General features: G+C 38.4%; 2 protein-coding genes across 2 annotated transcripts; one reads left to right on the top strand and one right to left on the bottom strand.

Moving 5' to 3' along the window:
- Positions 1–4823: 4823 nt before the first annotated feature.
- On the bottom strand, positions 4824–5492 carry LOC131246907 (probable O-methyltransferase 3). The gene has a single exon (XM_058247373.1). The coding sequence runs from the start codon at positions 5490–5492 to the stop codon at positions 4824–4826; it is 669 nt and encodes a 222-aa protein (XP_058103356.1).
- A 15675-nt stretch (positions 5493–21167) lies between these two features.
- Positions 21168–22165, top strand: LOC131245279 (fasciclin-like arabinogalactan protein 13). Its single transcript, XM_058244619.1, has one exon. It carries the CDS (start codon positions 21247–21249, stop codon positions 22015–22017), a length of 771 nt encoding a protein of 256 aa, XP_058100602.1. The 5' UTR covers positions 21168–21246; the 3' UTR covers positions 22018–22165.
- The last annotated feature ends 467 nt before the right edge of the window (positions 22166–22632 follow it).

Here is a 22632-nt window from a genome sequence, read left to right as displayed (position 1 = left end):
CAACTTAGGAACCTGCGGCTGGATTGTGCTAGCCATCTTTTTCTATTTTTTTTTTAAAAAAAGGATAGACTAGAAAAACAGATTTTTTTTTTTTTTATAAAAAACTTTTTTTTTTTTTTTTTTTTATTTTTTTTTTTTTTTTTTTTTTTTTTTTGTTGCAATCTGATTTTTTTTGAAAAAGCAGATTTTTTTCAATCTGATTGTTTGAAAACAGATTTTTGCTACAATCTGATTTTTTAAAAAAAAACAGATTTTTTTTCAATCTGATTTTTTTTAAAACAGATTTTTTTTCAATCTGATTTTTCTGAAAAACAGATTTTTTTTGCTGCAATCTAATTTTTTTCAATACAGTTTTTTTTGAAGACCTGCGGCTGGAATCTGATTTCTTTTGAAAAAAAAACTGATTTTTTTTGAAAACCGGGAGTGCAGGATCTGCCTCTTGCTGATGAGGCCCAAGGATCGTCGGCTCTGATACCACTTTGTTGGGTCTAAAACCCAGCTTCCTGCTGACGTGTGGCTGCAGCCACCATGAAACAAAAAACAGCAACTTTTGGAAGAAGAAGAAGAGAGAACAGCAACTGCCTTTTGGAATAAGAAAATCGTATTACACTGCTGCCTATTTATAGGCTTTCTTATTGTGTGAAATTACTAAACTATCCCTGTCTAGATTCATCCTAGGGGTAGCTAAATAAAGAAAAAATAATTCAGAGAAATCTAGAAAGAAATCTTCATAGCTAGCAATCTAATCTTAGAAGAAGAAAAAATCTAAGCTAACAGCTTGCTGCACACGGTTTTTGGATTTGCAAATCTCCCCGTATCTAACATATACAGCATGCTTTGGCTTTCAGCTAGCACAAGCAAGGCCAGTGATTCAGCAATCCAAACCGATGGAATTCCCCATGGATAGCATCTGCCTATGATTTGAAGATCCTAGCTATAAAATATTGGTTGAATGTGAATATTTCTTAGTCATCTATTTTTGGGCACCTATCGAATGGTTAGGATATTACAATCTTTGAGATATTTCGTGCATGCTAACTCTACGATGATGCATGCAATATCAACGGCTTAGATAAATGAAATAGCTGTCCCGGTTGTACAAAGTGAAGTTGTACCAGTACAAACTTTGTGCACGAGAATTGCGTGATACATCGTGAATGCGACTGGGGCCTTGCGGGTAAATGTCACGCAACGCAAGTTTTGCATCTAACCCGTCTGCAAGTGGAAGCCGATTGCATCCGACCCCACTCGGACAATAATCCATGTCCGACCAGGGGCTCCTGTGGGCCCACCGTAATATATCTGTTTATCCAAGCCATCCATCCATCCATTTTCTCAGTACATTTTAATAAATGAGCCAAAAATGAGGCAGATCCATGCCCTTGTTTTTTGCCCAGATTGAAGGCACCAAAGAACAAGGTTAAGATACTCCACATCAAGAACTTTTGTATTTCTTTCTTTACTCCATCTCTGTGAAGCCCATCACATAAATGGTCCGCATCATTGAAAGATAATCCTAGATCCAAAGGACAAAGTACCCACGTATCTTGTAGCAATACCTTCTGGGTGCATTCCAGCAAACTGCTAGATGTATTTTCGTGTGAATAACGGCAAGTTAGAATTGACCGGTTGAAAGTATATTCTAGGAATGTTCCATCCATGATGGGCCATCAGATTAATACCCAGGATAGAACAACTACCATGACCCCAGGGCTAAAAACTAAGCTGTCTGGTTGGGCTGAGGATGGAGGCAGAAGATAGGTTAGTCTATATTTATGAGGATTTAATGTTAGAGCTACATGATAAGTGAGGTCATTGCCCTTTTTGGTAATGCCCACCTGAAAAACTCGTATCGTTCTCCATATGAATATATTCTTCAGTTGTTGTTGTTTTTTTTTTTTTTTTAAAGGCTAGGAACAAGCAAGGAACTCGGCCTCAATATTACAAAGTATTAAGTTGCCCACTGAACACGGTATCTGGTTTTCATTAATTGTCTTTCATTATTTTCTTAATTGAATATTGCCTAATGTTAAGTCGCACACCACAAGTTGTACCATTTTAAAGAGTACTTATTTGATACTATGGCAGAGTGTGATGGTTAATACACATGCACAAAGTAGCTAGATACAGGTGGCATTATCTCCTTGTAAATTACATGAGCCACCGTTGTTAGGTTTTAATCCTCACTGTTACATGTTTTTCATATAACCATCTCATGAATAGGCTGGTTGGCTAATTTAGTTAAGTCTGGAGTTGTTAGTCTTTTTAACGATATAAATGGGGGGAGTGGATTATCCCTTTGTAACAATTTAGTTGGTGTTACCCTGACCGTGGGCCACACCTTGATGAGTGTCTTATATATCCACACGTCCACCCGTTTTTCCATATCATTTTAGGATGTGATCCCAAAAATTAAGCAGATCCAAATCTCAAGTGGACCCCACCACCAGAAACAGTGGTGATTGATTCCCACCACTAAAAACTACCCAGGGTCCACTGTAGTGTTTATTTTTCCATCCAACCTGTTGATAAGGTTATAAAAACCTAGATGAAATGAAAATACGAAGAACAGATTGATCCAAAACTTTTGTGGCCCACAATAAGTTTTTACTGGTCAATGACCACAGTTTCCATTGGTGCGGTCCACCTGGGATTTGGATCTGCTTAATTTTTTGGATCAAGCTGTAAAATAAGATCAGAAAATGGATGGACAGCATGGATATATACCACATTCATCAAGGTGGGCCGCATACGGTCTAAATAACACCCACTAATATGTTACCAGGTTAAAACCTAATCCACTCCCATTAATTGGGGGTCAAATTTTGGAATGTTTAATTTAATTTTAGTCATATTCCACGTGTACTACAACTTATCGGTGCCTGATCAATGACTATCACACTCTACACGAGAATCATAGTTTTTCTTCTCTTATAAATTACACAGCCTCTCCAAAGGTACGAGGAAACAAGTTATGTTTTAATATTATTAAGATTTTTAATTCATGTATCCAAGTTTTCTTGTATTATTTTTGTGGATACTTTTTTCAATTAAAGAATTCATCTAAAAAAGACATCGACTAAAATGCCTGAAATACAAGTCATGTGGGATGAACTATGGGCGCATTGAATCTTTTTGCTGAAACTGGACCATTGGATTTTTCATTTAACCGTCAACTAATGCACATGAATAGGCTGGTTAGCTAATTTAGTAAGTGTGAAGTTGTTGGTCTTTTGGTCCATATAAATTGCATGCCTGTCGAATTTTGGATGGTTTAATTTGTATGCCACGTGTACACTTAACATGGACGCGGATTGCATACTGACATCGTCAATAGTAATGTTGCAATTGGACAGTACTTTGTGGGCCCCACATTGATGTACATATTTTATTCATGCAACCCATTCATTTTGTATTATTATCATTTTAAGACATAAGTCCAAAATAGAGGCACAAGTGGAGCGCACCACATGAAAACATTGGGGATTGAATGCTCACATTTGAAAACTTCCTAAGGCTTAGTGGAATGTTTATTTTTCGTTCAACATGATAAATAGTTCATGAAGACCTGGATGAAGGTAAAACACAAATTTCTGCTGGATCCAAAACTTGTGGCCTCTAAGAAGTTTTGAATGGTGGGCCTTCAATCACCATTGTTTCTAACTTTCTGTGGTGTGGTACATAATCTTTTGATATTCCACATTTTAGGGCATGATTTTTGGGCTCACACACAAAAATGATTTGGAAAAATGGATGGACATCATGGATAAAACACATACAACATGGCAGGGCTCATGGAGCACCGTCCAGTTAGCGAGCCACGCGCTGGTCGGCAAACCCCAAGCAGTGACTATTACGCTGCTCGAGAATCATAGCTTTTTACAATGTAGGCCACTTCATTTTCGGATGTATCTTAATTTCGGCTAAGCATTGCCACTAGCTCACCATGTTTGGATATGACTCATAGCTCATGATAGGACCCACTTGGTGATGTCAACACACCAGCCATATCGGTGGTGTGTGGTACACCAGCCAATCCGCTTCCAAGATGGATGGCTACAGAGACACGCAAACTGATAAAATAGCCATGCAAACAGATAATTAATAATAATATTGTGGACCGGTTTCTACTCCAGTAGCACCTATTACAAGCACTTCCAGTAACTTAAAAGCTTTGTGGGGCCGTGGTGATATCAATGTTATATCCACTCTGTCAATCAGTTTTGTCATATCTTTTTTGCATGAGATCCTAAAAATGAGGTAGATCGAAGAATAAAGTGGGCCACACCACCGGAAACAACAGCAACGAGAAAGTTTCCATGGTTAGCGTACAATCCCCACCGTTTCTTGTGATATGGTCACGTGGATCTTGAATCGTCCTAACATGAGCGGGAAAAACTGATAGACAAATTTCCCACCCACATCACAGTGGGCTCCAGAGATCTTTGGGTTACGAGAACTTCATTGGTGATCTGAACTGTACATTTGGTCAAACATACATTATTTCATGGGCCACATGTAAAAATCACACCAATCCAACAATACTAAGCATTCGATCAAACCCTAATTATAAACTGGACACCCAGGATCACTTGTAAAAATTACTCGGGTCATATTTATAATTTAAACTATCTATTTGTTTGGACGAATAGGAGACTCTAATAGGTGTTTCTAAATCTAGGAATCTCATTCTGATAGGGCCCACCAACTGAAAATAGTTAGATATAAGGTCCACCAACATATGAGGTAGCGGTCCCAACTACTAACGGTCGTCAGTAGATGACACACTTATTCAGATTGATCGCTAGCTGTAGTGGAAAATTCTACTTCGGAATAGTAAACTGCAAGTAAAACAAGTATACCTTGAGGAAAACTGCATCCGCACAAGGAATGGGCTCAAACATATCCCCTCCAACCATATCTACGTTCTTACTCTTTGGCATGCTCGCAATCACGTGTGGGAGATCAAACACGGTGCACTTCACGTGTGGGAACGCATTGGCGATAGCTCTGGTGGCAGTTCCTGTGCAGCCTCCGACATCGACCAATGATCGCAACCCTTGGAAGACCAGACCGCACTCTTTAACAACTATGCTCATGGCTACCTGAGCATCGCTAGCCATGGCATCATTAAATAAGTTATGATGCCTAGGGCTCTGCGCCATGTGGTCCCACATGTCCATACCGTGTGCGGTCTTGAAGGCTGTTGTTGGATCATCCCCTACGAGCCAAGTGCTCAAGAAATGCCACGGCATTACTACAACTGGATCTAGCACCACCAGCAAAAACGGCGACATGCATGTCGCAGTGTCCTTCAACAGGAGCCTAGAAGGTGGTGCCAGCACATATCCTTCTTCATCTCCTCCTTGATCACCGTTGATTTTTTGTAAGGCAAAGAAGCCCGAGTGGACCAACAAACGCATGATACGGCCCACATGAGCCGCTCTAGCAGGAGCGATCGAAAGTGCGTCCACCAGCTGGGAGAGAGTCATGGGACGGCCATAGCTGTGAACGATGTCTGGTATGCCTAGTTGAACGACACACTTGAGGGACAAGGAAGTAATGAAGTTAAGCACATGGTTCCATATATGGCCTTGGGCTTTCAACACCTCATTGGCCTCATCTCCTTGCAGGGGAGCGGATTAGGTGTTACCCGGCTAACATGTCAGTGAGTGTACATTTTCCTGTACATGACCTTGATGTATTTGTTATATATCCAAGTGGACCACATAGTAGAGTAGAGATTGAATGCTTACCATTAAAAACTTCTTAGGGTCCATAAAAGTTTTGGAAACTAGCTGATATTTGTCTTTCTCTTTGTCCAGGCCTGTGTGACGTTATCAATAGGTTAGATGGCAAATAAACATTATGGCGGGCCCAGGGAAGTTTTTAATGTGGGTATTCAATGAGCACCACTGATGCATTGGTTATGAGGCGACGAAATTTTGAACGGAATAATGGGTCTTTTCGATCAAGGTTCAAATCCAAGGACAATGGCAAATGTAAGTTGAAATGCTGGAATTGTAGGATGTATGGGCGCATAAAGAATGTTTGCAAAAATCCTGAGGCTAAGAAAAAAGAATTTAGAGGCTTCTTTCGGGGAGACTAACATTGTCGAGTTAGTTGAATGTACAAGTGGTTATGATGTGTTGTCAGTTGGACACTTATACAATGATTGAAGGGACAAGTGGATTATGGATACTGGGACATCATATCACATGAGTCCTCATTGGAGTTGGTTAACCAGTTATAGAGAGTGCGATAGTGCCAAGTATTATGGGCAATGATAATGCCTGTAGTGTAGTGGGTGTTAGATAGGTGCACATTAAGATGTTTGATGGCATGAAGCGTACCTTGACCAAGGTGAGACGTATTCCTAATATGAGGAAGAGCTTGATATCTCTTGGAACACTCGAGGCGCTTGGGTGCAGATTCACCGGTTTTGATTATGTCCCTAAAGTTTCAAAGGGAGCACTCGTAATCATGAAGGCACAGAGTAACGTGAACCTTTACAAGTTAATCGGGAACACTTCATCGGGTGGAGCCGTAGCGTCTGCAACAGATTCCACATCTACATATATGTGGCATGCACATCTATGCCACATGAGCGAGTGGGGCATGAAGGTACTTTCTGACCGTTATTTAATTTCAGTTTTTAAAAGTTTTGATTTGAGTATATACGGGTATTGTATGTATGGTAAACAATTTAAGTTATTTAATAAATATGGTAAACATGTATGTAATTAAGGGTATTCTTAACTACGTGTATTTTGATGTATAGGGGCCATCATCTGTAGTTTTTGGTGGAGGGTCATCATGGTTCGTCACGTTCATTGACGACTAATTTGAGAAGGTATGTGTTTATTTTTGAAAAATAAATCTAATATTTTCACAAACTTTAAGTAGTAGAAGACAATTATGAAAAACAAACAAATTGAAAAGTGAAAGTACTAAGGACATATAACGATGAAAATTTCACTTATGGAGAATTCAATCAATATTGCAAAGACGAAGGAATTGTGATGCAAAACACAATTTGCTACACATCAGATAGAATAGTGTGGCTAAGAGAATGAATCAGACTCTTTTGGAGAGGACCTGATGCATAATCAGTAATGTTGGGTTGAGTGAAGACCTGTGGACTGAGGCTGTTAACACGACTTGTTAGTTGGTAAATCAGTCTCATTCTACGGCCATTGATTGTAAAATTTCAGAGGAATTGTGGAGTGGTTAGAAGGTAGATTACTTGGGACTACGAGTATTTGGTTGCGATGCTTACTCTCATGTACCGTTAATTGAGAGAGATAAGCTAGACAAAAGAGCAAAGAATTATATTTTTTATCGGTTATAGTAGTGGTGTAAAAGGGTATAGGCTATATGACCAGGTCATATGGAAAATCATCCCTAATGGTGACATCAAATTCGACGAGAGATCCTTGTTATGTAAGGACGAGCATGAGGAATTGAAAATTTTGGTTGTAGATGTTCATGATGGACACAAATGATACTCAGGTCGTTATAGAGACATAGACAGAGGTACATGAGCAGGTGGAGTAGCCACCAGCGACAAGCAATTTGATGCGGGATCCTAGGTTACCGGTGAAATACATGGATGACCTAATGTCGCATATGCCCTCATTACAGATAAGGGTGATCCGTTTACTCTTCAGGAGGCTTTTGATGAGAAAGATGTTAAAAAGTAAAAAACTGTGATGGTTGATGAGATTGACTCCTTGTACAATAATGAGACGTGAGAGGTGATGGACCTTCCCGTTTACTGTAAAACGATCGAGTGCAAGTGGATCTTAAAAAAAAAACCATGATAAGTATAAGACAAGATTAGTAGTGAAGGAATATGCTCAGAGAGAAGGTGTTAACTTCACTGAGATATTCACACTTGTGGTGAAACAAGTATTTATCATATTTGTATTGGTCCTGGTTGCCCAATATGATCTCAAGTTGGAGAAGATGGATGTGAAAACTGCCTTCCAGCATGGGGAATTGAAAGAGCAGATAATAAACGGGGCAAAGAACAAGGTTTGCAGGTTAAAGATGTTGTTGTACGACCTGAAACAATTACCTAGGCAGTAGTACCAAAAGTTTGATTCTTTTATGGTGAGTCAAGAATTTACCAAGAGTGAATATGATTATTATGTCTATTACAAGACACTAAGTGATGAAAAATTTATTATCTTGGTCTTGTATGTTGATTGTCAGTCATAGCATATGTAAGATCGACTTACTGAAGACTCAGTTATCTGGGACATTCGAGATGAAAGATCCGGGGGCGGCAAGTAGGGTTTTGGCATTGATATACACAGAGACATAAAAAGAAGCATGTTTTAGCTAGTTATCTTAGAAGGAATACCTTGAGAAGGTATTGGTTAAATATGGGATGGATAGGGCAGAGCCGATTAGCGTTCCCCACGCCACTCACTTTAAGCTTTCTTTGTAATAATGTCCCAAAAGAGATGAACAAAAGCATAATATGTCTCGTGTGCCTTACTCGAGCACGATTGACAGCGTGATATATGCCATGGTCTATATTAGATCGGATATTTCACATGTGATGGGTGTTGTTAACAGATACATGTCTAACCTTGGAAAGTAATACTGGGAAGTAGTGAAATAGCAACTTCGATACATTCAAGGTACGTAGGACTAAGTTTTATCTCTTGAGAAATCAGGGGCCAAGTTAGTAGGTTATGTGGATTCTGATTACGCGGACAATGTGGACAATATAAGGTTGACTTCCGGTTACTCGTTTATGCTAGTGGGTGGAGTGATTGGTTGGATGTTGAAGTTTAGTCTGTGGTATATCTTTCCACAACTAAAGTAGAGTATATGGTAGTGACGAAGACATTCAAGAAATATGTTTGGTTGAGAGGGATGATAAATCAGTTGAAGCTTCAACAGGAGGCCATGTAGGTTAATCGTGACAGCGAAAGTGCAATCGATTTGGCTAAAAATTTCGTTTATCACTTATGTACTAAACGTATTGATGTTCGTCACCATTTTATCTGATAGATACTTGACGAAGGAAGTGTGATTCTAGAGAAGATTCACACCAGTGTGAATCTAGTGAACATGCTCACTAAGGTAGTTCTCTCAGAGAAGTTCAAGTTCTGTGCAACTTCTCTGCGTTTGGTAAAGACGTAAAAGGAAGACGAAAGATGCACAAAAAGCAATTGTGGAATTATGATGCATGTCAGAATTAGAGTTGTGGACAAAAAGTTATAAGGAATGAAGATTGAAGACATGGTTGAGATTGTTGTTGATGTCTCAAATCTTTCAACAACAGGTTTTGTCGATGCCATCGAGAAAATTTAGAAATCTTTAGCTATGGACTATAACCGTAGCCATATATCACTAGCTACGGATTTTATCCGTAGCATTTGACCATTTTTCTAGTAGTGCAACAAAAACTTACGATTTAGGGGCGTCCAACACAACCGCCGGTAAAGGTCCCTGACTGCCAGTAAAACCTTTACCAGTGGATTTTTGGGCCAATTTTCTTATAGTGTGTGTGTGGTGTGATCTAGTTAAACATCTCGTTTCCATAGGTTTGAGAAGTGACCCATCAATCAGGATATCTGAATTGAGGGGCAAATTAGCTTACGACATCTCTGGTTTGGGACCCAGTAGTTGAACTATCCAGATGAGGTTGACATCACATGGCACATGTTGTACTTGGGAGCGTCCAAGATTGGTGCAACTCATAGCATGGTACGATCAAATCCTCTAGGGAGATTATGAAGATTTGTTGGCCAAAGAAAAATAATAATAATTTGATACTTGGCAGAATGCGTTGGAAGATACGCAGGGACTTAAAAAGTACTTAAAAATTGCACACATGCAATGTAAGAAATTCAAATTAAATCATCGAAATTGTGTACCAATTTAGATGTATCTTGACCCAAAAAATTGAGCATTTTTAATTACTTACTATCAGATTGGTGGACATTTATTGGATGATAAACAAGTATCAATGGATTAAATGTTAGAAAATTTCAACTAATCTAAGTTTTAGACTATAACTTAAAAATATTGGTGCCCGCAATTTAGTTATTTTGATCTGAGTCAACATATGCCATGTGCCTACTTATCAAGCATCATAACCAACCATGGTATCAAATAGCTATCTTTTATCAAATAGATGTCTTATAAAAGAATGGGTGGATGAATATAGACAAGTCTTGTTTGTAGAAAACATGTACGATGGTAAATTTTGAGTACATATAGTTGTCCATTCATTGGATGATAATGATGCTAGTAAAATATATAAGTTTCATTAAAGGTGGGACGACAACCTAATGTCCCTCTTTAAAATTTAAAATTTTATTTACATGTCTTTTGGGAGAGTGAAAAAGACCAACAAAACTGTTGGCTTTTACTTCACGCAAGTATGACACTGTTTTTTCATATAGTGAATTGTAAGGTTCTGATGTGTCAATGAAGTCTTATCCTCTCATACCAAACTAGATACCATGATTTGTTGTGTTAAGGCAGTGCCTTACACAGAGGCTTTGAAGTTTGTTTTTTTTTTTTTAAGAAATCATTATTTCTCTCTTGCATGTAAGAAAGATTTATATTGTTATCCCATGGAATATGCATAATGCCAAATTATATAAATCTTTATGCTTTTTATTTATTTTGTTTATTTTTTTGGTATTGGTTTGACTATTTTCTCTTGTGATTTTACATTACTTATATCAATTGATTGTGTACAAGTGTTTTTCTGCAACAATTGGTATCAAAGCCAAATGTTGAAAAGTCTTTTAGCACAGGATTGGTGTTGGTGTTTGTCACAAATATATTTTAGATAGCCGGATTAAGTTCTATCATATTAGAGGTGATAAAATTTGATGGATACAATTATGTGTTGTGGAAACTAAAGATGAATGTGATGTTGATGAAAGAATGCTGCACAATTACAGTAGAAGAAAAATAGAAGAAGACTTCTAGAGATGAAAGATGAAGTATTTAAAGAAAAAAGCTATAACATAGCTTCTTCTTGCACTACATAATTTGGTTTTATTCTATATATAGGATTAAACAATCGTAAAATGTTTGTAGGACAAATTATGAAGCTTGTATAATGGGAAATCGATGTTAAACAAGTTTTTTTTTTCTAACGGTAGTTGTACAACTTAAAGAAGAATGGATGATTTTTTATTTTTATTTTTAAAGGAATACTTAAATGGATTTAATATCTTGAATAATATATTGGTGGTGGTTGATGTGAAAATTGATGATGAAGAAAATGTCACACTTTCGTTCGTTTAATGCCAAATCCATGGATTAATAATTGCATTATGAATATAAACATGGTTTAGATCTCAATATGGAGTCAATCGTGTCCACAGTGCTTAAGAGTTCTACATATGGGGGATTTTCTAACGACGCTATGATATTTATAAGAAAATCTACTGAGAAAGGTACCAGTGACAAGATCTAAATTGAAAGGGCATAAAAAGGAAAGTGTTAAAATTATAGAAAAAGCACCACGTGCAAAAATTGTAAACTCAGGAAAATAAATATGAAAATTTTTAAATATGATTCGTATAATCAAGTATTGGATTTAAAATAGATTTACGGGTGGAAGACTGCTAGATGCAAATAAGTTTACAAGCTAAAGAAAGATGTTAACGAAAATGTTAAAAGATACAAAGCATGATTAGTCGTAAAATAGTATGCTCAGAATCAGATATTAACTTTAATAAAATTTTATTTCTAGTTATCCAATTAAGTAATATTTGTTCTTTGTCAAATATGAGAGCGATGCTCGACTTGAAGCTAGAGTAATTGAATATAAAAAATTACTTTCTGCACAAGAATCTCAATGAAAAAAATTTATATGACTCAATTCGAAGGCTTTATTGAAGAAAATAAGAAAAATCTCATTTGTTGGTTGAATAGATTGCTTTACAATTTAAAGCAAGAATTGGTGCAAGCAATTTAATTCCTTAATTATGAGTTTAAAATTTCATTTACGTGAGGCAAATCATTATGCCTATGTTCGTGATTATGATAATAGGACGATAAAATCAATCTTCTTTTTTAAAATTTAAAATTTTCTTCACATATCTTTTAGGAGAGTGAAAAGGATCCAAACAAAATGGTTGGCTTTTATTTAACTCCAAACAAATAGGGATAAGTAAGTACAGTGAGTTATAGGGTTCTAATGCATTGATGAAGTCTCGATCCTCTATCTTGTGTGTAAGAAAGTTCCATATTGTTTCCTTGTGAAATAGGTATATTATCGAAACATATAAATCTTTGTGCCTTTTATCCATGGTTTATGTTTATTCCATTTGTCTTTTATAGTCCTGTATATGGGGGATCTATTGGTGGCACTATAATGGTTAGAGGAAAATCCACTGAGAAAGGTACGGGTGGGAGAGATCAGAAAAAATTCAAGTTGAAAAGGCACAAAAAGTAAATTGTTAGAATTACGAAAAGAATGGCTACATATAAAAATTGTAAACTTAGGAAAGCAAATTAGGATGATTCTAAATTTGATTCGTATGATTAAGCATCGGATTCAAAAGATTTTTAAGGGTGGACGGTTATTGGTTGCAGATAAATTTACAAGCTGAAGAAGATACTAAGAAGAATGTTAAAGGATACGAAACCCGAGTACAGGAAGGATATACTTAGAAATTAGATATTAACTTTAATGAAATTTTATCTTTAGTTATCCAATTAAATAATATTCTTACTTTGTTAGATATGCCAATGATGCTTGACTTGAAGTTATTGCACTTGGATGTAAAAACTACTTTTTATATAAAAATTTTAATAAAAAATTTATATGACCCAACCCAAAAGGTTTATTGAAGAAGATAAGAAGAATTTCATTCATTAGTTGAATAGATTGCTTTACGACTTAAAGTAGGTAATTGGTACAAGTTGTTTGATTCCTTCATTATGAGCTTAGGATTTCAGAGATTCAAAATAAATCATTGTGCCTATGTTCGTGATCATAGCAATAGTGGCTTCATTATCTTATTATTATATGTGGATAACATGCTAGTTGCAGGTATTAGTAAAGATATTATTGCAATATTAAAACTCTTTTAGCTTGAGAATTCGATACGAAGGATTTATGTGCTATTAATAAAATCCTTGTGATTACCATACTTAGAGACATGAATAATAGAGAAATCTGAATAACTTAGAAGATTTATGTTAGGAGAGTTTTGCACGATTATATATACATGCAAAATTCTAACCCAGTCAGTACGCAATTCCCTGTTAATTACAAGATATCTTTAGATCCATGTCGTAGCATTGAAACGAAAAATGTAGATATATCTTAAGTATCATATTTATTAGTGGTAGGGAGCCTTATGTTTGCCTCAGTGTGAACCAAACAAAGCATTGCACAAGTAAGGAGAATAGTGAGTATATACATGAAAATTTTGGATAGAGATCATTAGATTATTATGAAGTGGTTACTTTATTACTTGAAGGGTAATTCATAGGTGATTATTAGTTGTATTGGAGAAAAAAAATTAGAGTTGGGCTCGTATAAGAAAATTATGCAGGGGATCATAATAAAAGAAGATCTACTACTAGGTATGTTTTTTCTTTACCCAGTAGTGCGATTAGTTGGATATCAAGATTGCAGTCAATGGTGGCCTTGTCTGGTATGGAAGAAGAGTACATGCCAGTTACACACACATATAAGAAAGGTATTTTGTTGAAAGGGTTGTTAGAAGATCAATTAAAGTTAAAGCAAAAGGTAGTGATGATTCATTGTGACAATTAGAGCACGTTATACATAGCATGAATTTGATATTTCATGCTCAGACCAAGTACATTGTATTCAGTATTACCTTATTTGCGATATGACAGAAGATGGTTAGATCTCATTGCGAATATATTGATGAAGCCTATTACAAAAAAAAGTTTGTTTGGTGCAAGACTTCTCTTAGTCATGTTGTTACCTAGTGATTGGTGATGTTTCAGTAACTGTTATTACTATTAAATAAACTAATTTTCAAGTAGGAGAATTTTGAGATGGTGCTTTATATGGAGGTTTTGGCGTCTCCTATTAGGAGACGTCCTTCTGTCACACACACACACACACACACACACACACTCTCTCTCTCTCTCTCATACATACGCCTATACATATGTATAGTTATTTATGAAGCTTAGCTCCTCTAGGATTTGCCCCTTGCACTCTCTTATCATGTGGTTTATATTAATGGGACATTGGTAGAAAGGGACAAAATCTTATGAAATTCTAGGAAAAAGTTTCTTATACAACATAAGAATTAGAGAGAAATAATTCTTATACTTTTGTTTTCTTTTGTTTTATTGAAGAAGAAAGTTATATGTTGTTGTCTTGCATGAAATAGGTATATTGTCGAACCATGTAAATCTTGATGTCTCTTATTTAGTATTTTTGTTTATTACCTTTATCTTTTGTGGATATTGGTGCCCTTTTCTTTTGTGATATCACTTGTAAAGATCATGTGTAGGTTTTATTTGATAATATGTTGATTTAGTATAGTGGACAATAAAAATTTTAAGTTTTTCTTATTGGATGATCCTAGCAATCTGATTATAACATTTTTTGACCAAACTATGTCATGGTTTTGTGTGGTCTCATAAAAACTATTCCTGAAAATTGGCTTATTTATTTTCTCAGCTCCCTTGAAAAAATGGCATCTTGAAAGTGGAAATGATTCCTGTACGTGACTTTTGCTAATTAATTAATGGTTGCGATGGAATGGGTAACCTGCCCGAGCCTAAGGAGCTAACCCAACCTTAGGTTGGGTTTGGACTCAATAGCTTGTACTGTGAGTTGGAGGCTGAAACTTGTCTAACACACACACACACACACACACACACACACACACACACACACAAATATATGTTAATCCAAGCATTTTATGTAACTCATCTATTTTGAAGGTATATTGTTGATTTGTTCCTCTAAAATATCTATTACTTTGTCCATGTGTGCCCACTTGATCAAGTGATAGGCCAAGATAATACAAGCGAGAAACATGGTTTTATTATTTTTTGGGCATGGCCTATAGCCCTAACCAATTTTTGAGCTTGGGCCTTGGTTTTAGGTGTCGGGCCTGGTGTGGCCCATCCCACTCCTAAGGCTAATTAATATGGTAAAACATGCTAATATTCATTCTATGTGTGTGATATGTGCCACCGTCCATTCCAAACATCCCAAACATGTATCTCTCATGAGTTGAGCAGTGCATGTGCCGATGTCAATCCCACGCCGGGGCGTTGACAGCCCTATCATGGAGCCACAGAAGTTTTGAATTAGGCTAATGTTTGGGTTTTCATTTCAAAGTAACCTTATTAACAGTTTGGATGGCATATAAACGTCTTCATGGGCTTCAGAAAGGTTTAAATGCTAGGATTTTCATCCCCACCACTTCAACCATGCAGCACGCTGGAGTTTTGAATCTTTTTTATTTTTTGAAATCTTATATGCCAACCTCAGCCAGCAAAACTGATAAATGGGAAGCAATTTCGACTGAGATTGTGGTGGGCTCCAATGTCAGCCCATTGCACTAGATGAAAGTTTCTTATACAAAGGAAGGGGAAGAGTAAGAAAGATAATTCTTGTACTTTTGTTTTTTCTTTTAATAAAGAAGAAAGTTTTTAATTACCGTCCTACAAATTAAATATATTTTCAAATCATGTAAATTTGTGTGTCTCTTGTCTATTATTTTTATTTCTTTCCTTTATCTTTTGAATATTAATTTAGCCATTTTCTTTTGTTAGATTGCATTGTTTGCGTTAATCTTGTGCAGGTGTTTTTTCGCAACATGTTGATTCAATTTGCTAGCTGATAAAAATATAAAGTCTTCTTGATTGCATAATCCCAGACATTTAGTTTGTAGCATTTTTTAACCTAACCATTCCACGGTTTTGTGTAGTTTTGATGAAAAAATTCCTGACAATGAACTTATTTATTTTCTCAGCTCCCTCTAAAAAAATGCCATCTTGCAAGTGGAAAGGATTCTTGCTTGCCAAATATGCTAATTAACGGTGGCAACGGACCGGGTTGCCCGCCCAACCCAATGAGCTGACCCAGCCTTAAGCTGGGCTGGCCCAGTAGCTTGCTCTGTGGGTCGAGGGTCCAAACCTGCCCAACACACACACACGTATATATATTATTCTTATGTCCAACCATTCTTACACGTACACACAAGCAAGAGATAGAGTTTTATCAAATTTTGGGCCAGGCCTAGACCCAGCTAAAATTTGTTGTTGGCATTGGTTTTAAGCATCTGGCCTGGCATGGGCCTAACCTGGCCCATTCCCACTCCTAATGCTAATATTGTAAAATGTGCCAATATTCTACATGTGTGACATGTGACACCCTCCATTTCAAGCACCCCACATGTGTATGTCTCTCATGAATCGAGTAATACACGTGTTCCATGTGCCACTATGGCACTTGTGGCCACGTCATCAAGTTTGCCACCATTAATCTTCCGTGCACTTGCGCCCACGTCGCCAAGTTTGCCACCATTGATCTTCCTGTGCCCTCTTACGCCTTCTACTCGTACCCTGTGTACTAATGTATCATTTTCTGTTTTCAAGCACCCCCACATGTTTTTCTCATGGGTCATTCATAAATGTGCGCATGCACTATTTAGAGCGGGCTGTTAATGGGCCAGGCTCGACCTGTCAAATCAAATTTTTGAATAGGGACAGCCCATCAGGCTGGGCCAAAACAGTTAAAAATATGAACAGAAGCCAATCCCAAGCCTGGCCCATTGATATTTTCTGGTCGATGACGTGTGAAATTTCAGGGACCAAGAAGGACCGGAATGGTCTACAACATCGAAGCTGGGTTACCATGTTTTATAAATAAATCCATTCCGTCCTTTAGGTTAGAACTATTATTTGATCCATAAGTACAGAATATACTCCTTTGGAAAAGATCTGATGGAGAACACCAATGAGAATAATGTAAAAAGCTGCTCCTAAAACCATGGGTTCTGGGCGCTGCGTAAAAGGTGTTGCGGCCAGGTTAGGTCGGGCCCACACGAAGTTCACGTGGGCAGAAGCAACGTGGGGCTCAATGTAATGTTTGCAAGAAATCCACCTCATCCGTTTTTTCAGTTTATTTTAGGACATGACTTAAAAAATTAGGCAGATTAGAAACTAAAGTAAGCCACACAACAAAAAACAGTGGGGAATGACCATAAGAATGGTTTGGATGGCATATAAACATCACAGTGGACCTTTGAAAGCTTTCAACGATAGACATTTCCCTCCCCACTTTTTCCTCTCGTGTGGACCACTTGAGCTTTGGATCTGACTTATTTTTGGACTCTTCTCCTAAAATTAACCAGAAAAACGGATGTCCCGGCTGGATTTCTTACAAACATCATGGTGGGGCCATGTTCTTTGGGCTAACAGCTGTGGCGGGACACAGGCAATAGGCGTCCCATGAATTACCTGTGAGTGAGATGGCATGAATAATGAATATCAAAACACTCCAAAAAAAAAAAAAAAAAAAAAAAAACCATTGATGGCTCTGCGACAACCGTGTATTATGAAATGGAGTTTACCTGAGTGATAGTGGTCAGGTTGGGCCCTGTCCAGCGTGGCACCTGTGTCCGGATGTGTTTTTTTTTAATTTTTTTTGTCGTGACTCTAGCCGTTTGATCAGGGGTCATGTATCAACGATCCAAACATATCATAAGCCTCACTGTGGATGGCGATTAAAAAAATAATAAAAAACCTCAATAATTATATTTTGACACTTTATCATTTAACTCTTTTTTCCTTAAATATGAACCGTCTCTTCTAACTGTTTGTAGGCCATCGATAAGATCTTCAAGTTTTGAAGAAGTTTTGGCTTCCCACCGCTATCATATCAATGGTTCAGATCATTGAAACGTGGTCCCACACCCAACTCTATCATATCAACGGTTCAGGTCATTGAAACATGGTCCCACACCCAACGGGTAAGTCTCAGCATAAAAGGCACTAATGCTTGGCGATGCATTGTATCAAAATCATTCGCGGCACATGTGCCAAGACCACTTGTGTGGGACATCTGAGCCGTGCATAAGGTGCGCCACAAGCATAATATGACCCGGCAGAAGTATCAGGCATTTCCAGTCATCAAGTACTGACTAAATTTACTTTTGAACCGTCCATTGTTTTCCTTACCTGGTGGCCCACCAAATGAGCGTACCGGATTTAAATTTGTGCCAGATAATCTCCATGGTTAAGTCCACTTTATGCGCAACTTAGATTTCCTGCACACGTGCCAGGTCAGCGTGTCGAGCTGTGCAGGACTTCCAAATATCTTTACTAATTATAGACTTTACGAACTTCGATAATTTCTCAATAATATAATCAAACTTCGTTGGCAAATGAAAAGTTACTATAGCGCGAGGAATATTTCCATCCGTACATGCACTTTTGCATGTAGCACACGTGCAGAACTAGCAAACGTGTGGGACATCTGAGCAGTGCCAAAGGAATCTCAAAGCATGACCGTAAAACAATCATAAAAATCAGCACGATCCACTCATCACGAGGACCACAGATTGGAATTGAATGCGTATCGTTGTCAAGTTCATTCAAAACCGTCGGTTGCTTGTGTACAGTAAAACCAACCTGATGACTGAGCCATCCATTTTATTAACACGGTTACCGTTACAGATGTACCTAACACGTGCCAAGGCACGTGTAATGTGATTTTGTTGATGGAAGATTTAGTACTGTTAAGAACCTAATCAAATCAATCGCATGTCTCTCACTCTCCTAATGAAAATGACATGATATCCGACCCGAAAATATTACCGTATCTGGAAATTACACAACTTTCCGTATACGACCCGAAAATATTACCGTATCTGGAAATGACATGATATCCGATCCTACGCTAGCTTTAAAATGATTATAGAATATGCATGTCCGGCTCCTCATGCCATGTGATGACAACATGCCAGCCATGATGCACATGCCCCGCGGCCATCATTACTGCCCAAGCGGGTCTACCTTCCCATCAAATGACCGAAATGTCCTTATTCTCAATGCTCTCGTTGCACCGGCTGTAATGTTATTATTATTATTATTATTGTTTTTTAAAGACTTTTAGGCATATCAGCCCTTTTTCATATAAGGATACAAGTACCCTGCAACTAATTTCTGTTGAAGTTGACCGTTTAAAGAAAATTGTCAACCACAAACTACAAGAAATAACATTTGATCCCAATACCAATACGAAAAAGTTATTCACATTATTTGGTCCCTTTTGATCCACAATTTAAATGGTTTAGATCAAATGTCATGAATACAGTGCATCATTTGATGGTCTAGGCCATGGCCATGTTGTTGCCGCATACCAAGCTCGTAGGATCTCACCCAAAAAAAAAAAAAAATTCTCTTAGGGCAAAAGTGTCATTTCATTAGGTCAATCATTAATTATCTTCAATAGCAACGGAAGCTAACCACGTTGTGATTTTACGATTGTGTAAGTTTGAATGCACATGTTAGCAAAATTGAACCGTTCAAATTGATGGTCTACTTTAGATGGATCATTGACCAAACACTATATTTAAGTTGATGTCATCTAATGAACGGTTAAAATGAAAAATAGCCAACGGCTCAAATTGTACAAATAATAATAATAATAATAATAATGTCTTATACGTAAGATTAGGATGGCTAAATAAATATGATATGTGGGTTATGACTTGTAATTGCTTTTCAAAATCATAATCGCAAGGGACGGATCATATCAACCCTCAACACCCCTACTGTTAACGATTTCTGTACTAGTAACAATCAATAATAGATTGGAATGATTCCCATGTGAATCATACTATCTTACACACACCATCCACGCATGTATCCCTTGATCTGGATCGTCCAGTTAATGGGACATCTCTTTGATGGGCCTCAATTTAAGAGACACTTGTCTTTCCAACCGTACTACAAGATATAGGGAACGAAACAAAATTATGTCCGCCAGCTGAACGTTCGAGATCGTTTGACTACTTTAATGTGTTCAGTCACTTTCAACCATCTATCCGTCTATTAATGCAACGATCAGGATCGTACAATCAGCTCAGATCTCAGATCATAGATCAACCAAGTGGACGGTTCGGATCATTAAATATGGGCCCATCTTATCAAATGGAGGGGTTCCAAATTAGAAACCCAATGTAGGACTGTTAGAGGGTTGGGTTCGCGTTGGGCCCTTAAAGCACCCTGGCCAATCGGGTTCTTGTCATGTCTTTATGAGGACCCCTATCCGGAATGGATCCAATCCGGAGTGGGTGCCCATCGGGTCCTTGGACCTCACTTTCAAGTTAGGTTTGAGTTATTTATTTATTTATTTATTTATTTTAAAAAACAAAGGCCATAGACATGGTTGGGAGTTGGGACCACCCAATTGATGGACTAGATCGTCCAGATTCGGTGCCTCTTGACACATGCATGTGGTGTGAACAAACTTTCTTACATGTGTGGCTCGTGAAATCTCAATCCATTGCATCCGTACACTTAGTACAATCAATTGATCTAAATTGTTCCTCAGGTCCACGCCGATTTCCAGGATTACCATGAAAACACATTAATCCAAAAAATACTAACCTTTTGATCAAAGGCTTTTATTGTGATCATCTACAGAAAAAATAAATAGGTCAAATCAACAATTTGGGCATTGCTTATGATTCTAAAGGAAGGCTTTTGTTAGGCAATCATAACCATCCCATCATACTCACAAAAAGAATGCTATAGAAAATAAGGCTAAATTAACAAGGGATTCGATCATCTCAGTAATGCAATTTTTTGTGCAATTTCATGCATGAAATGTCTTATGGACTTAATGAACAGTTCAGATTAATCAATTGGACTGTCCAAGTGAACCAGTACAGCTAATAGCACTGTCACTTACAGAGAGAGCACTCAAGCATCACTCAACAAGCAGAGATCTAACCAGATTTTGACCGGGTGGACCAACCCGCGGCCTAGACTCGATTTTTAACTGCGCCAATGACGCTAGACCCGGGGATGGCAACATCGTAATTCTTAACAAAACCCGGCCTACTTTGTCAACCTAATCTTACCGTCAACCCATGAATTGAGTTACTAATAATGCCCGTGGGCATGTCGCGATTCACCTCCAAAGCCAGCTCATTCCAACATATCCCCAGCTCTCCCACCTTATCCCATAAAACCCCATTCTCCCTCACCAACAATCCTCCACCACAGATCATAAACTCCATGGCCACTCCATCTCCCTTCACCATGCTCCTCCTAGCCCTATCCCTAGCTCTCCTCCTCACCACCTCACATGTCCAAGCTCAATCTCCTTCCGCTCCAGCCCCAGCCCCTGGCCCACTCAACCTCACTGCCACCCTAGTGAAAGCTGGCCAATACACCACCCTCCTTCGCCTACTGGGGTCCACCCAAGTCGGCATTCAGATCGTTAACCAAGTCAACAACTCAGATCAAGGGCTCACACTCCTCGCCCCCACCGACAACGCCTTCAACAACCTCAAGGCCGGCACGCTCAACGGCTTAACCACACAACAACAGGTTGAACTGTTACTGTACCATGTGCTACCTAAGTTCTACACGTTGGCAATGTTCGAGACGGTAAGCAACCCCGTCCGAACACAGGCGTCAGGCAGCGACGGCGGACTCTACAACCTGAATTTCTCTAGCTCAGCCAACCAGGTGAACGTGTCGAGTGGCATTGTCGAGACCCAGATCAATAATGCAATCCGGTCGGATTTCCCATTGGCAGTGTACCAGCTGGATAAGGTGTTGCTACCTTTGGATATCTTTGGGCCTAAGCCCAATGTGACAGCAAAGGCCCCACCACCTTCGTCCCCGTCTGCCAATCGGTCCCCACCGGTATCATCTACATCGTCTGGTGGGCCATCGGCATCGGCGGATTCGACACCCAATGCTGGTTCTAGGGAGATGAATGTAAGGTGGAGTGCTGTGGTTGGGGTTGGGTTGATGATGATCATGGGGACTGTTTGGTGAGGATTGATGGATGGCATTCTTGTTATTTTCATGGTATAAAGTCATTTCGTGGGTTGTTTGGCATGCCCACGTACATTTGTGTTCTTTGTGATTTTGTTTCATTGTTGTCATATGGTTTTTCTCTTTATTGATGATGATACTTTCTTCTTTCTCTCTCTCTCTCTCTCTCTCTCTCTCTCTCCCTGCGTTTCCATATTAGGAAGACCACATGCATTCTCGACGTTCGCCACCGACGCGAATTTTCTACAAAGAGCCCGTCTAACCAAAGTCTCTGTTGGGGCCCACCATGATGTTTATATGCCATCCAAACGGTCAATAATAAAATGAGTCCCATCAGGATAAAAGGAAAAACCAACTATCAGCCTGATCTAAAATTTCTCTGGCCCAAGAAGGTTCCAATCGTAGGTGTCCCTATCGCTACTTTTGGCTCACTCGACTATCGGATGATAGTTAGTTTGGACACGTCCTAACATGAGCTGGCACGAATAATAGAAGGAGTGGATGTAACGCACATCCCGGTGGGCCCCACGGAACTGCCCGGGCTCCAGTTGGCGTCCGTTTGACATATGAATCACTGCTTGGAGTACTCTCTCTGAGTTGCTCAGACCGTCTCTT

This window comes from Magnolia sinica, chromosome 5 (genome assembly GCF_029962835.1).
Source record: "Magnolia sinica isolate HGM2019 chromosome 5, MsV1, whole genome shotgun sequence".
NCBI lineage: Eukaryota > Viridiplantae > Streptophyta > Magnoliopsida > Magnoliales > Magnoliaceae > Magnolia > Magnolia sinica.
This window is presented reverse-complemented; position numbering and strand designations above follow the sequence as displayed.

Coding starts and splice junctions, on each gene's coding strand:
- LOC131246907 (XM_058247373.1), bottom strand. CDS start 5,492: ATGACTCTCTCCCAGCTGGTGGACGCACTTTCGATCGCTCCTGCTAGA.
- LOC131245279 (XM_058244619.1), top strand. CDS start 21,247: ATGGCCACTCCATCTCCCTTCACCATGCTCCTCCTAGCCCTATCCCTA.